This window comes from Patella vulgata, chromosome 6 (assembly GCF_932274485.2).
Source record: "Patella vulgata chromosome 6, xgPatVulg1.2, whole genome shotgun sequence".
Lineage (NCBI taxonomy): Eukaryota > Metazoa > Mollusca > Gastropoda > Patellidae > Patella > Patella vulgata.
Window position 1 is genome coordinate 44,888,746 of NC_065884.2, and position 16,965 is coordinate 44,905,710.

Sequence of the window (16,965 nt, forward strand, 5' to 3'; positions counted from 1 at the left end):
ACGGCTACGCCGCCGACTGATCTTCATGTACAAAACAATATTGATTAAAGTATTCAACGCGATGACGACTAAAATGAATTTACAGGTGTCACATGATTTTGCATGTGACAGGGTGTTTTTTCCATGATCGCCAAAGTCGCCGTGTAGTGTGCTCAATCCACTTATATTGAGGTGATATTTGTCGCCAGACTCGTCACTTAAGTTGTCGCATAGTGTGTGCCAGGCTTTAGACATATCCGGCACATATAAACAAAACAGTCCATCATTATCACTGGTTTATTGCATATAGTATTTGTTTGTTTATAATATTATACAATAAACTGTGTTTGTCTCATCACCCTGTTGATTTCAATGGTGTACTGTGTTACTGGTTATAGAATTCCAAAATCTGAATGTTGCTACTTTTTTCAGTGGATTAATAATCAATTTAGAAATAAAAGATTTTACTCCTTTAGTCCTTATCTATAAAATTTGTAACTTTATGTTATTAAAATTATATTGTGGGTAAATATTGTCTTGACTTGTTTCTTAAGAATGGTGATGTAGGTGAAGATGATACCGATGATGAAGATGAAACTAATGATGATTCTGATGACGATGATGATGATGACGACGATGATGATGATGATGATGAGGATAAAGGTACATATTATTTTATAATTATTGCTCTGTATACATCTGAATAACTTTTTCATGAATAATTTATACAAATATTTGGTAATAATATATTGGCCTTTCAGAAAAAATGAAAAATTTAATAACCTAAATTGGATATATGAACACACATGTTTACCATTCAATTACATAACATTTGAAATTTCTATACAGACATTATTTTGGACTGGAGTAACTATGAATTAGAACCAGATGAAATGTTTGTCGATTATTGGGAAATGTGGGCAGGTATATAAGATGTTGTTGTCTGATATAGATGTTGTTTTGTGATCATTTCTTTTTTTAGAGCAGCCTTACAAACTTTATTTGATTATTGGTGATGTGTAGATTTTATTTGTATTAAATATAACATTATATCCTACAGATTTTTATGGTGTTTACAATAATTGTGTGTGTTTGTTTTTCTGTTATCTTTAGATCTTGTGTATTTTTCATCACAATATGATTTCTAAATATATCTCTGACGTCCATTGTTTTGAACTCTGTGTTTTTTCTCCTCACTTATATAAGAAAATTTGCTTCCAATCAAATTGGTTGAAAATATTTTAAAGTCCTGATATGCCATTTTAGTGCTATAGAATCACCAGCAAACTACAATAGTGTGAAAGATGAATCTCTAATATGAATATCAGTCTAAAAATGGTTCTATTCCGTTCAGTATTTATAAAGATATGTGGATTTAGAATTTGATTGATCTATGCTGCTCACTATGTTATAAGTCATCCGACACTATTTTGTTGTCCGCAAAAATTTATTGATAGGTCTTTTGTAATCCAATTGAATCCAAGCCGAGACAATATCTAGCTTTGGTATTTTAATTTTGTTTTCTTAATTTTCTTAATGAAATGTTAAATAATAATCTGAGTACATATTAGTATTAGCATGGATTAGGCCATGAGAAATTTTATATTTTAACGAAAAATACACATGGTGCATCGGGACTGTAATTATGTGTTGAATGTTCACCAAGCACCCCCAAAGTGAATGAGAAATGTGTCTACCAATCATCACAGCTGAAATATGATTCTTTACATAACAATACTATTCACATAACATCTGTTATGAGGACTACTAATAGGAATGTGACAGAATTCTATTTGTATCAATTAATTGCAATATTCAGAAGCTCCCACAGTCAAAATCGAACATCCACCACAGAATAATGCAGTGAACTTGTTGAGTTTTTGCGTTGTAGGAGAAAAGAATAACTTGAAGGCCATTATATTTTTTGTGAAATAAGAAATAGATAAGATTTGTTGAACATTATATATGTGGTTTAAATCAATCAGTACACTCTTTAAGATTTAGAAAATTAAAAAATAAAATGATGAATTATTTTGTTTTGATAGATTCTGATCATATACATGAAGACCTGGCTGAATTAACATGTGAAATCTCCATTAAACAAAGGCTTATTGAAGAGCTAGAACAAAGTCAGAAGAAAATGCAAGCTGTACGTCATCAATATGAAGAAAAGGTTGTACAATTAGAAACTAGAATTAAAGAAACAGAGCTGGAAAGAGATCAAATTTTAGCCAATATTGGTAAGTTGCTGAAATATAAGGATGATTATAAAAAAACAAAATCATGCATTGCAGATTAGCATTGAAAGTTTGAATGAGTGAATTCGGTTTTTGAATAGAAACATTATTATTTGGTGTCTATCCTTCCGAGACACACACAGCAATAACATGCACAAAAGACATATTTGAATTGAAAAATGTTAATATGCAGATAAATTATTTTGGAATAAACAAAACAATTCTATGGAATCAATTGTGGTATTTTAATGTGAGCTACGTTTCTACAATGATTCTCTTATCATTTTCAAGCATTATACTGATACAGTCAGAACGAAATATATACTCTTATATAATCATAATATTAGTGAAACCACTTAATTAATGAGAACTGTACAATATATTTTATTTATTTAATTTACCTTCAGTATCAAATGTTGCCTTTACTTCATAATGTATGCACAATATGGTCATTACCATTATCTATTTGCTGTGGTTGTTGTATTTAAATGTTAATATAAGCGTATGATATATGTTTATAGGTAGTAAAGAGACAGGTTCTAATGATAAGGTTAAAAAGATTAAACAAGATTATGAGAAGAAGATAAATGATCTTAATTCTGATTTGAGAAAGATGCAGGCGGCTAAAAAAGAACATGCTAAACTTGTCAGAAATCAATCACACTATGAGAAGCAGTTAAAAACATTGCAGCATGAGATGTTGGAAATGAAGAAAACTAAGGTAAAATATTATTCTTATTTACAAGTTTCAAATTTATACTTTACCAATACTTCGTCGTTACGGTGGTTTGTGACTTATTATCAGAATTGGGTTAGGGCATGCAATATGGAGGAGTGAGCACAATCATAAATGCACATTATTATTATAGTGTCGATAGTCCAGTTATTTAGCTCTACGAGAGCAAGCTTTTGTGTTATTGGCTAATTTTCAGCAGTCCAGTTATTGTAGTCAAGTAACAACAACCGCAGTAATCAAGTGTTTCTCATGTATATTTTGTATTGACACAGATCTTAAATCGTCTCTATACACTTGCATGTATTGTTGTATAGTCATATTGTAAATTTTACCTAATTACTATTCTGGAGTTTTTAAAGGGATGTTTTTATCACAACTGTGTTGTGTTTGACATTGAATACAGCAGTAGAGCAATAATTGCAATTTCCAATTGTTGTGATTTAACATCAATATCATCCTGCCCAATGAATTGAAACATAAGTTTTGTTCCAGTTCAAGTTGTTTGCATTTATTTGGTCACCCCCCAAAAAATAATGCCTGATATAACATATTGTGTATTTAACAGGTTCGACTGATGAAACAAATCAAAGATGATGGTGAAAAGAGTAAATCATTGGAAGCTAGAAAAAATAAAGAAATTTTCCAGATACGTAAAGATCAAATTAAATATCAAAATCGTATCCGTAATCTAGAACAAGACCAGAAACAGAAAGATATTGTTTTAAAACGTAAACAAGAGGAGGTAAAAAAAAATATGATTAAAATAGGATTGATATACTATTCAAAAAAAGTAGGGGATATTTGATTTTTAAGTGTTATTAAAGTCACCTAATGAAACTGACGAAGAAACAAATGACAAAATGAAATGAAGTTCACATTCATCGATTTATTCCAAATGATCGTTAGACTAAGTAAGGCACAGACTGACCATTATAAGGGTAAAATGATACCCGGGGTCAAACAGCAAAGTTACCACAGCATCACAACCAAGTCAGTAATGGGTAAATCCTCCTCTGTTTGCCAAACAAGCATTGATCCGACGTGGCATACTCCTAATGAGACGTCTAAGGTCATTTTGGTCCAGATTGTCCCATTCCTGTTGCAACGCAGCAGCAAGTTCTTGGACATTGGCAGGACGTTGTTGACGTTGACGTAACCACTGTCCAAGCATGTCCCAGACATGCTCGATGGGGGAGAGGTCGGGACTCAGTGCTGGCCAAGGTAATGTGGTGATGTTCTGTTGTTGGAGGTAACCTGTAACGATCCTGGCCCTGTGACATCTTGCGTTGTCATCCTGGAAGATGAAACGGCAGCCATGACGTCGTGCGAACGGCACAACATGGACTGCCAAGATGTTGTCCTGGTAGTACTGGCCTGTAACACGCCCTGCAACAACATGTAAAGCAGTTCTTCCAGCAACAGTGATGCCTCCCCACACCATAACAGAACCACCTCCAAATCGATCATGTCTGATGACGTTAACGTCTTGGAAGCGCTCGCTTCGACGCCGCCACACCCTCCTACGTCTGTCCAAAAAATCAACAGTGAACCTTGACTCATCTGAAAACATCACATTGCTCGAGCGTCGATTATCCCAGTGTTGACGATCCCTACACCAACGACATCTTGCCTGAATGTGATGATCTCTCAAACAAGGGATCACGCGAGGACGTCGGGCGCGAAGGTGACCCCTATGCAGTCGATTCCGAATCGTCTGGCCACTCACTCTCACACCAGTGTCTGTTTGAAGACGAGCGCTGATCTGATTTGCTGTGATGACACGATTTCTCAAGGCCAAGGTACGGATAAATCGATCCTGGGCTTGAGTTGTCGCCCTTGGTCGACCTGAGCGTGGTCTGTCCTGTACAGATTGTGTATCACGGTATCTGGACCATAGCCTGCTTATGACAGACTGAGAAACATCCATCGTCCGCGCCACAACCGCCTATGTTGTGCCGATCTGTAGCATGCCAAGGGCACGTAACCTTTCATTTTGGGTAAGCCGACGCATATCAAAATTTGTTTTCTGGTCACTAAAACAATTAAACTGATGTTTCCACCCTGGAATTCAATGCCACAATGACTGTAACATTCAAAGTCAGAGTCATGCAAATCTTGGGTTGGACCCCCATGATGATCCCAAGCATCACCTGCATTCCATACGGTAGCTATTGGTGTGTTTGGGCGTCACATGTAACTGGAAATGTTTCTTCTGTTAGGTTCTATAGTGACTTTTTTCGTAGTCATTTGCATATTTTAGTATTATGCCCCCAAAATCAAATATCCCCTACTTTTTTTGAATGGTATAGTTTTCTCATCTTAAAGGGGGATCACTTCAGACATTAGTTTACATTTACAAAGTTTGATATTAAAGAGATCTGTTTTAGAATCCTTCCTGCTTATTGTGTCTTTTGACACAATGGTCTAGCATGCGCTTTAGATCATAATGTCTGTAATCGAGACATTCAGTCAAGTGCCTGCCTAACCTTGTGTTTTTTCTATGGGTCTTCCGGTTTACTCCAGCTGCTAAAACTATAAACTGTCCTACTATTGTCTGTGTTTTTAACTAGTTGGATTTTTTTTTTTGTGTGTGTGTAATGTGATTCCTTTTACACTGTTATTTATATATTTATAGCTTGAATCATTACGCAGACGTAAGAAAGCAGTTAAACCAATGTCAGCCAAAGCTGCAGGTCGTATTGGTAAATATGATAGACCAGCTACCATTCCTATAGGTAAATACCATCTTAACATACAATTTTAAAAAAAAACTCTCTATATTTTTTTAATTGAAATTAGCATGAATGTGACTGTGGACAATTTATTTAATTTTATCACCAACAGTAACTAATTGGTTATATTATATTTAAGTAAATATGTAAAAGTAAATACCATCATATTATAAACAAAGCTTAAATATGTAGTTATATTTTGATCAAAGGCATTCAAACATTAACGATGTTGATATAGTTGGGCTTCAAATGAAATGAAATGTAATTTAACATCCTACTGTTCTGCACCTATTGGGCTAATGAAGACAGGCATATTTTGCCATACAGTGTGCGATGAGGGTGATTTTGCCCGGACATCAGCACTAAAGCCTACTCTTATATCGAATTCCAACATTGTCCCTAGCCTGGCACTCAGTCCTGCATCACTGACATGATGAAACCACGCTGGAAAATTTCCGATGAATTTTGTCAGCCAATGCAGGGATCGAACACAAGACGTCCATGTTAGCAAGCCAACGTCTTACTCACTGAACCACTGTTTTTCCCTTGGGCTTCAGTATAAAAGTCCCGAATATATTAAGACTAAAGGGCTTCACAATATTGAAACCCACCATACAGTGAGGTTCTAGTCTAGTAATTAGAAATAGGCACCAGACATTTGGTTAGCGTGATTTAAGTGAATGTGTGTTTACTTACAATTTTGTTTTAGCTATAAATTCTTCAACACGAAGAAGACGAAAAGATTTCTCACCTAAAGTGGCTAAGCAGAAATGGGATGCTATTGAAAAGAATGTGAGTATAAGATATTTTAATATTAATATCAAATAGCAATAGTTTATCTCCAATTTGAGACTTTAGTTACTATCTAGGTGATGTTCTATCTAGACAAACCACATAGCTATTTCAAGAAATAAAGCACAAATATCAAATCAACTCGATTATTTTTATTTTAAAGAAACTGTGATTTTAAAATATTGTTTACTCAGATTTTCTCATTAATAAAAATTAATAATTTTGTTTAATTGTTATATTTTATTTTAACCCTAGGTTAATGCTGTGATAAATAAGAAACAAACAGTTACACATATGGCTAAAGATATGGAGAACTGGCTTAAGGTAAGTTTATTATATTTATGTTGTTAGTTTGTACTAACACCAACACACTTAAACACCTTTATTAACAGTATTTTTATCCACCATTTTATATGTATTTATAAATTTTGATAGTGAAAATAATAAATTTTCGATACATAATTTGTAATGTAAAGAATTATTTTATTAATTTAGCAAAGAGAAAAGATTGGTAAAAAGTTAGAAAAATATATACAGAAGAGAGAAAGCATGGGTGATGATGTAGAGGTATGATAAGCGTTATTTTTTACATGAACAAAAATTTTAAATTAACAAACAAAAAATAATTTAAGATTCTATGCCACTCTTTTGAACTATTCCTATGAGGTTGACAGAAATAGTGGCTATGGTGCCAAGAATCCTTTGGTGGTCACAAATCAAATTATGCTTGAACAAATATAACCAAACAAAATTAATGCCATTTTGTGCCATACTTGTAGCATTTTATAAGAGCAAGCAAACAGTATTTTGATTAAGGAAGTGATATATATATTATTTTTTAGTTCCGTGAAAAGAAAGATTTAGATGATGTTATAGATAATTTAAAATGTCAAGTAGAATATATACAAGATAATATAAATGATTGTCAAGCTAATATAATGCAAGTTGAAGAATCTAAGGTAGGTTTGGACTCTATATAAAATACTTGTTTATATTAATATACACTCATCACTATCTCTAGCCTTAATTTACTTATTTAATTATTTACTTAATAACATAGTTATTTGTCATATCACCAAATAATAATACATTACACATCGGATAGTAAAAATCTACAACTGAGTCTGGTATTGTTTACGGACTTGTGTCCATATATTTGATATCAGATTCTCTATATATGATTATCTCAAGGCTTAAATCAATGTATGTGACCCATGCTGGGAAAATGAGTCTCAATGAGGAAATTTTGAAAATTGGGTTATTGTACAGAAAATATAAATAGCTGTAATATTTTTATTATTATTTTTTCAGGAAGAAACTGAAAGTACTGATATTACATCTCTTATTGGTGCCTGTTCATTACAAGAAGCTAAATATTTACTAGAACATCTCTTCCAATTCTCTATATCAAAGGTAATATACTCATATTCAGGGGGGATACAGGATTTTTCAAAAGCGAGGGGGGGGGTAAGGACAGTTAGCTGAAACAAATCTAGCGTGTAAGGCATCCTATAGGAATTAGCAAAACTTCATTTTGAGTGATACCTTGCAGCATTTTATAACCATATTTTGTTGATAGACATACTGATGTATTTTATTTTTGTACGCCCACATTTTCTTGTGGACGTATATGGTCGTCACCCCTGTCCGTCAGTTTGTTCACATTTTGTTTGTGGACACTCTACTGGTTAAAATCTTTATCAAGTTTTGACGAAACTTGAAATATAAGTTAAGCTCCCAAAGATCTTGGTTCCTTTCGATATTCACGCATATCGGACCGTAACTTCCAGGATTATGGCCCTTGATTGTACAGAAAATCACCTTTTGTAGCTTGTGGACCCACTAGAGGTCACAATTTTTATTCGATTTTAAACAAAGTTCAAATATATCACCAGGCCATGAAATTTCAAATTTTGGCGTAACCAGAAAAATGGTTGCAGGTTTATGCTCTGCGTAACCATTTTCTTTGGTTACGCCAGATGATCATTGCGCAACCAATTGGTTACATAAAATGGTTGCGCTGTTTTCATGTTTTATCCAGATTTAAATGGTGCTATTATTCATTTCCACTTGCAGTGAATGTATTTTTTAAAGAAGTAACTTGACTAACTTTATTCTTTTATATTTAATATTATATTAGGTTAAGTGTTAATGACTTTAATCCCACGGTGTCCCCATCAAACAATATAACATTAAAAATAAAATGTTCCACTTTACTAAATCCCTACATTTTAATAATGAGGGGAATCGGTTCCAAAAATTACTAATGGATTTTCGTTTTTATATTATATCTGACCTTCAAAAACCAGGAATGGTAGCTACCACATTGTTTTCGGTCACTGAAGACTACATGTGTACTTCATATTACACTTGTCACTTGCAATCATTCATCCAAGCACGTAGCATGCGATAGCCTCACTCATAGGTATAGCGACTGATTGACAAACAGTATTTATTATAAACCTCGGCACTCTATACACAAAGTCTCAAAAGGAAACAGAATAGTTTGAAATAATGAAATAATATTAAAATAGACAGGAGAGTAAAATCGTTTACATTATCACTCGAGCGATGCCGGGGAGGGGGTCAAAGTTGACGACATACATACGGGTCATTAGTACTACAGCATGGCTATAGTGAAAACTGAAAGGAACACGTGTAGTAAATTCTTTGGAAATATAGCCGACATGTTAAATAGTCAAACTCATTTCTCATTTTGTGTTTGAAAATCCAAAGGTACGCTTTCAAAATTTATGGCATAACTAATCATTTAAAGAATTAGGAGTGAGGGGCATTTTTAAATCAACGTGCTTGCAACTGGTCAATAGCTTACGTGGTGTCAAAATACGTGATCTGTCAAAGTATCGGTAAAATGGAGAAAATGAAATGCCAAGAATGAATGAATGGAGTTCATGCTATAATACAAATAATTTAGACCCGTGTCACAAAGTCATCCTGTATAAAAATTGATCAAATGTGAATAAATCTGTTAATGAAATTTGTTAACGTAACCGATATTTCAATTTGCGTAACCAGGAAATCGGTCGCATGTTTTTGAGCTAGCGCGACCGCACGTAACCAATTGGTATCGTTCGCGTCAAATTTCATGGCCTGTATCACCGTTACACCATAATTACAGTGAAGTTCAAATTTCGTGAAAATAGAACCGAAACTGCCTGACAGAATGGCCACTCCTCTTACTTAATTAGTGTTAAAGTCTAGAGGTCACAATTTTTATCTGATTTTAATGAAGCTTAAAATATATGTTTATATCCCAAATGTTCCTTTCAATACTTGCACATATTCGACCCTAACGTTCTGGATTCTGGCCCCTGGTTGTATGAAAAAACACTCTTTTTTTGTAGCTTGTTCTCTGTTCATCTGTTGCAAAATATTGGTGTATCTTGCATGGCAACCGCTTGTATATGTTAGTGTAGTAAAAAGAAAGATTTAGATGGTGTTATAGGTAATTTGAAATGTCAAGTAGAATATAATATAAATGTAAATATTTTTTTAGGGAATGATGTCAGCGCAGAAAGATTCGGAAGCTAAAGAACTACATGCCAAATTACATCAAACAGAATTAAACAATACTTTACAACAAGATTTATTAAAACATATGATAGCTGATCATGTGGATATAGAAGTTGATAATTTACGTATAGATAATGATCTAGATCAAGATGGTAATGTTTTATTTATTTCATTTATAATCAGTCTGTTCTTGTTGCTTCTACTGAAGACAAGTGGTCTTATTTTAGTATATTCAGTTACCGTCATAGCTTGGATTCAGTCCCATTATAAAGAGACCCTTCAAAAGGTTTAAGCAGAGATCATAGATGTTTCTAGCTTGTTTTGACCATATATCACATATATGGTCAACTCAGGATGCTGAAGGTTATAAAATTTCCAATACACCTTTCTTCTGTATATTGAACAGAATAGAACCACTTTCGGACAGATATTTCTTGTAGAGATTCCACTTCCACAATCATTGAACAACTCCAAATGGCATTAAGAAATATGAGTCAAAAATCTGGAATTGATATATTTTAAGAAATATGAGAATTTATATATTTGTAGATCTAGAGAGTTCAGCTAGTTCAGCCTCCACGTCACCTGCTGAAAGGTAAACACTATAAATATATTTATTACTTTACAATCATTATTGTTAATTCACTTAAATTATATGCAAACATTTATCAAAACTTTTGACCTGTAACACAATTGTTAACTTTCCAATAAAAAAATATAGAAACCCATTTTGAAATCTGGTTCTAAAATTTCACTTTATTAAATTCAAGTGATTATTAATAGGTGGTTTCATGGTTCTTGACTAAAATGAAGTAATGTTTTTTTTGTTGTTTTTTTTTAAAAACTAACCTGATTGAATTCCACAAACATAAACGTCATAAATATGTGTGACATCCATATTGTTTCTATAGATTTGAATCAGTGTCATCTTTCTGCCAGCAAAGCATTCGTTATATTATAGTAATGCTTCCAGTCCAAATTTATTGCTTCGCCAGGCACTTTCATTGGTTATCTTGACACATGAATATTAATGTTAAAGTATTATATAATGATCTTAAGAAATCCTAACATGAATGTATGATTTAACTTGATGCTATGAATATATATATAATGAGCCGTTATATGGTCTATATTCATAGACATTTTATGCTGTATATCTTATTGTATACCTTTAGTATCTACTTGTATTACTACTAAATCATTGATGTTAAATCTGCTACAAAGACATCATGTACTAAATTTTGAAAATTTGTATGAGCATTCAACTTTTGATCACAAAACAAATAAAAAGATTGTTATAGTTATCTGCTTTGCATTCTTACTCAATAACCATGAAATTATCCATGTAAATGATGTTATTACTATAATATCCGTACCAGTAATCTGTTCTTCAAAATTTAACTTGGTGCTTCATCTATATTGGATCCTGTAATAGAAGTATCAGTGTCTATTAGAGAGAGTAGACATGATTAGATATTTCCAAAATCCCCGCTCAACACTAGTACAAAAGAGATTTTAAGCTGAAATGAGAGGGGGTTTGTTCATCATAATGTTTTGAATTTACAACCCTTTATTAAATGATTACCATTATGTAGTAGATAGCAATGGCTAAGGACAGAACACACAGTTTTATATTTCAAATAACAATCGTGGAAATAGATTGCTATCTTACTTAGACATACTACTATAAAGATTATCAACAAATATCAACTGCGGCTTACTTTCTGAACCTGATAATTCAAAGCATGTGGTTGTTGGAGGTTAATATTACCTACTGTTGATACAGGGAATAGCCATTTTAAAGCCTCAATAGTTACTATGAGATTTTGTATATAGGCTATAAACGACGACCTCTCATTTCAACTTCAGAGCAGGGATTTTTGAAATACATAATTTAATACGCCGAGATCTCTGACACTTCAAAAACACACCATGATTAAATATATATTTTATAATAAACTGTTATATGTTGAACCAAAAGCTATGATATAATTGGTTTTATTTACTAACTATGGTGTATATAATATGTTGTTAAAATCATTGACTATAAACCACTACTCTCTTAATGTGCTACAAGAACAAGCTGATGGCTGGATAATGTTTCTATTGATTACTGTAGTTTGCTGTATATTTACGTCATTACTTTTGTTCAAGTGGTATTTTTCTGTAGCTCTAGTTTTTAATTCTGCTGTTTTATTTTTGTGGGAGTTTTTATATATTTATTTATTCTTAATTGTAAATGTTAAAATGGCATCTATGAAAGGCCCACTGTGAGTTCTATTTCATATAGGAAAAACACCCACCAAATCCCATATAATCCCAGAGAACAGCTAATTAAAATCAGTTACCGAAGATGTTACCCTATGATGCCCATATTCAATTGATAAACAATATTGGGAATGTCAAACATTAACATACACAATTTTACATTCCTGGCATATACTAAGATCGTGAATAGATTACATGTGTGTAGTTATTAAAAAGATTAATAATCAACATATGTGACCCATGCTGGCAAAATGAGTTGGAATGCTCAAAATCTAATTATGACAGACAAAATAAGTGAAAATATTCATTTTGATCGAAATTGAGATTTTCACAAACATGTGTCCACACACACATAGCAAGTTTTGTATGCAGCACCCCTAAAAACCCATAAATGACATTAATAAACACATAACTTGTCAAAACTCAAAAGTTTGGCGGCCATTTTGAAAAAAAAAAGATGGCAGAAATTGTTGGGTCAAACTTTTACTATGATTTTCGTCCTCAGCACCCCTCAAAACCAGGAGAAAGAAATATTCAATGACAGAACAGCAAATAAATGGCCTGGTTGCTATGGGATTTTGTTTTGGAACATACCAGATCTTTGACTTGCTTCAAACAGACACAGCTCAGTCAATTTTTGCCCATCAAACAAACTATACATAAAATTGAAGATATAGAGTTGGAGAATGTGATAATAACAATAACTCAATTTTCAAAATTTCTTCCTTATCATGCCAGTACGGGTTAACATATGGATAACTTGTTTTCTAGTGGGTTTATGATTGAAATATAGGAATAATAGGATAATTTGAACATGATTAATGGGGTTTGGAATGGCCTTGTGGTCTAGAATTGGTTTTGATCCTTTGGTAAGCATATGTTTCTGGGAGATAGGTGTGCTTTCTGAACCTTGTGGATTTACTCCTGTTTCCTCCCAATCCATAGGAAAGACACTTGTGCATGCGCTGAATATACAAAAATAAGACAAATTGCATGCAATATTACCTACGATGGAAGTGGGCCTTAAACCCTACAAACAACAGATATGATTAATAATTTGTTTTGTTGAGAACTCTGTATAAACATGGTAAGTAAATAGATAAGTCAGTAGTTGGTAATAGTCAATGATGTTGACAATATTTTCATTCTATAATATTAATATAATCTCATTAAAATAATGAATTAATCCATCAATCATTTCTTTTCTTCAATTACATCCAACCACTCATGGACCCTTAAATCCCTTTGCAATGCTTAATGTTTTTTATTTGAACTGCACAGGCAGCATGATCATGAGTTTTGGTTGTTTGCAGTGTTTATTGTGATATTATTTTGTATATTACAATTATTTGTTGTCAAATGATTTATAGGTATATTTTAATTGTTATGCAATTTCATTTTTTACAAGCTAAAAAGATAATTTATGTTAAACTGTAATAACTGTTTTTATATTATTTGTTGAAAAGCATACTCTGTGATAAAACTATATACACACTACTGAAGTGTTTACTGCAAAATTAATAATTACACAAGATTACCTCAAGACAACGATAGTAGATTATGCATTTTGTATTTGGTGATTTTACCTCTTTTGTTGATTGAGTTATATCCAATTTTAAGTTTAATTTTTTTTTTTGTTGCACACTTTATTTTTGACCTTCCCTTCCCCTCCTGCCTTCAGCATGTTCGAGAGTTTGGCACCCCTGTCTCAAGTCGGAATCATTGCTACGGCAAGTGATCTAGCTTCTAAACGAGAGAAGGTTAGTAGCATATTATTGTGGACCTGGATTCCCATCTGTTTGTCATTATTCGTTGGGTTCCCAGGTTATATATCCTTTTATTTATCATATTGTATAGATTATAATAAACATAGCTGAATAATGTGCAGAAACATTAAGATATTCTTAAAGGAGAAGTTCTATTATTCTAAATGTTTTCTATTTTATTCATTATTTGGTATTGAAATAGTTTAAACTATGTTCAACCCAATGTAGAAATTGTTCAGTCTTTAATTAGCAAATTAAAAGGGTAACTCATCCATTGTAAACAAAACAAACAAATCAGTGTACATGCTACAATGACAGAGTACAAGTATTGTGACTCAAGCATGTGATTTTGTTTATCAGCAGTGACTGACAATTCCTGACAGTCATTTTGATTAGTTAATTATAGGGGAAATGAGTAGTTCTGGCTGTGTATTGTAGACATGATTTTTATTCTCGATTCAACCTCCTTTAAGAATGAATTTTTTGATCCAACAGGAATGTATCTTGTGTATTATTCAGCTATATTGAAATAATATTATAAAACCTATATGAATGCTATCCTATTACAATAATATTATGGCGGAACTAGGTATAGGAGAGAGAAATACTACAGACGAAGGCATCCATCTATCTTGTCTAGAGCTTTACCTATAAAGGTAGTCTACAAAATCATTTAATCACATTGTATGATTGGTTATCCTTAGAAGTGAACAAAATAAATAACGGCATAATATATATCTTTCGGGAAAAAAAGGAAAAAAAAGCCTTTTATGTAATATATGGCTAGCCGTAGAAACGTACACTAAATACTTATATTTAGATTTAATGATTTTATCTTAAAAACTGTACATTCATATGAATCGTAATTGAATCAAATTTATGATTGTTAAATTCCACTTCTAAGGAAATATCATACAATTATAGTTTATATATACATGTATATAAATTACTTCAAGTCAAATATCAAACATTTTCTTTAAAGAAAGAATTGTTCAAATTTAGAATGCAGGTTCTTATTAAGCCCTAGTGCATAGATATATAAAGGCTGCTGAGGTAATGTATCAAGTCTTCTGACAGATAGGAAAATTGTTCCCCATATTATCATAATAAATTATCATAGGTTAGTCTTGAATCAAAATGACAAAAAGCATTAATAGTCATTTGATGGGGTATTTTAAGGGGCTAATTTTATATTGATAAAAGAAACCGGGAAAGATGTTTCTAAATAGGTAAAAGAACATTGATCTCCCATGTATACAAAGTGTGTGTGTTTATGTGCAGCATGATGAACGGTTTTGATAGATATTAATGACAGAGAATGCATGTTTAATTTGTTTTCCTACTACAATATTACAATGAGCATGTTAAATGTTATTATTTCCAGTTTCATGGTAGATTAAGTCTTGTACCGGTAGGTTTATATAGGCACCATAACAACACTATATATATATTATATTCACAGTATCTAAACATCAATAAACTACATCAATTATTATAGTCAGGATAACACAGGACACTATAGGACAGTATTTATTTAATATACAGGAATTCACTATTAGTTTTAAGATATTGGTTATGGCATTCAGTGATTACTACTAAAATATATTTTATATTACATTTTCATACATGTGTAAATTTATATCATATAATTGACTCATTGAACAAACACATAAAACTATGCATGTTCTATATTTTATTTCTCAATCTTATTATATGACTGTTTTATCCTTTCATAGATACAGCTTCATTCCTCACAATCAATGTTTATTAATTCTGAAATTTTTAAATGAATATACATTAAGAAAATATTTTCAAAAACACTATAAAATCTATGACTTTTAAATTCTAACCCTTCCGTCTAAATGTCTACGTTCTGAATAATATACATCTTGTATCCAAATCTTTTTCTTTTCTAAATAATATTTCTTAGAAATGAGCAATCTCATAGATTTTTAACGATTATCTAAATTATTATGGCAGTCTAACCTAAAAGTGTAACCTTATGTTAAGGTCAAATATACATAACATGTTTATTGTTTGTCCTTGTAAACTGTTTTGTTAAGTGATATTTGTTGAGTCACAATTTATTGTACTAATTGAGAAATATCTTATTATATATATAATGGCTTTTCTACAGGCTAGAAGAAAAACGGCTACCCCAGCTGATTTACTGTATGCCTGTGGTACTCAAGATACCCCCTTGTTACCAGTACTGGAAACACCAGATGAACAGAAAGAAAATCTAGAAGAAGAGTTAAAGAAACAAGAAGATAGTGGTGATGTTAATGCAATGCCACCACCCAAAATTATACCATCTAAAGCTCCAACCATGACAAGGTTATAATTCTCTTAGATTTAATTCATACTCATATGGAGGCTGTGGTGATCGAATAGTTAGGGCACTGGACTCTCAAATAGGATGCACTGGGTTCAAATCCTAGTGTTGGCCAGAACACATTCAACAGTCAAGATGTTTTAAATCTAGTTGCCAGGAAAATGTCTTTAAAAGACACGTGTCTTTATAAAGAATTTAAATGTGTGTGTTATTTTTTTTTGTAGAAGTGCAAGTGGTAGATTAAATTCAGGACCATCACCCAGTATGAGACGTAAAGAATACCCTAAAAGTCCAGAACCATCACCAGCCATGAGACGAAAAACCTATAAACCTGATTCTCTGTCACGATCTAGTTCAGTGTTAGTATAGTCTTCATAATTATTTAACCTAAAAATATCTAGTAATTAATGGCATGTTCTGAAAAACGATCTTAGTCATGTTTGACAAATTGTCTATTATTCGTGCCTGACATTTTTAACTTTGTACAAGATATTTATTAAAAATATCTACAAAAACAACACAGAAAATAGAGAAATCTGTGTCCTGACCACCAGATGAGTTGTACCTGACAATGCTTGAAGTTGTA

At 32.3% G+C, this 16,965-nt stretch overlaps 1 protein-coding gene across 3 annotated transcripts in view; it reads left to right on the plus strand.

The window, feature by feature from the left end:
• Window positions 1-16,965, plus strand: part of LOC126823397 (kinesin-like protein KIF21A) — a 54,794-nt gene that overhangs the window by 21,668 nt on the left and 16,161 nt on the right. For 2 of the 3 annotated variants that reach the window (XM_050552213.2, XM_050552211.2), the window contains exons 15-29: window positions 534-642; window positions 2,025-2,219; window positions 2,738-2,937; window positions 3,518-3,694; window positions 5,588-5,687; window positions 6,394-6,476; window positions 6,732-6,800; window positions 6,972-7,043; window positions 7,319-7,435; window positions 7,788-7,889; window positions 9,994-10,162; window positions 10,560-10,605; window positions 13,960-14,038; window positions 16,182-16,381; window positions 16,604-16,738. In XM_050552213.2, coding sequence (XP_050408170.1) covers window positions 534-642; window positions 2,025-2,219; window positions 2,738-2,937; window positions 3,518-3,694; window positions 5,588-5,687; window positions 6,394-6,476; window positions 6,732-6,800; window positions 6,972-7,043; window positions 7,319-7,435; window positions 7,788-7,889; window positions 9,994-10,162; window positions 10,560-10,605; window positions 13,960-14,038; window positions 16,182-16,381; window positions 16,604-16,738 — 1,853 coding nt within the window. Of the gene's footprint in view, window positions 1-533; window positions 643-2,024; window positions 2,220-2,737; window positions 2,938-3,517; window positions 3,695-5,587; window positions 5,688-6,393; window positions 6,477-6,731; window positions 6,801-6,971; window positions 7,044-7,318; window positions 7,436-7,787; window positions 7,890-9,993; window positions 10,163-10,559; window positions 10,606-13,959; window positions 14,039-14,633; window positions 14,701-16,181; window positions 16,382-16,603; window positions 16,739-16,965 lie in introns of all 3 variants that reach the window. The other variant, XM_056101991.1, reaches the window with a different exon arrangement.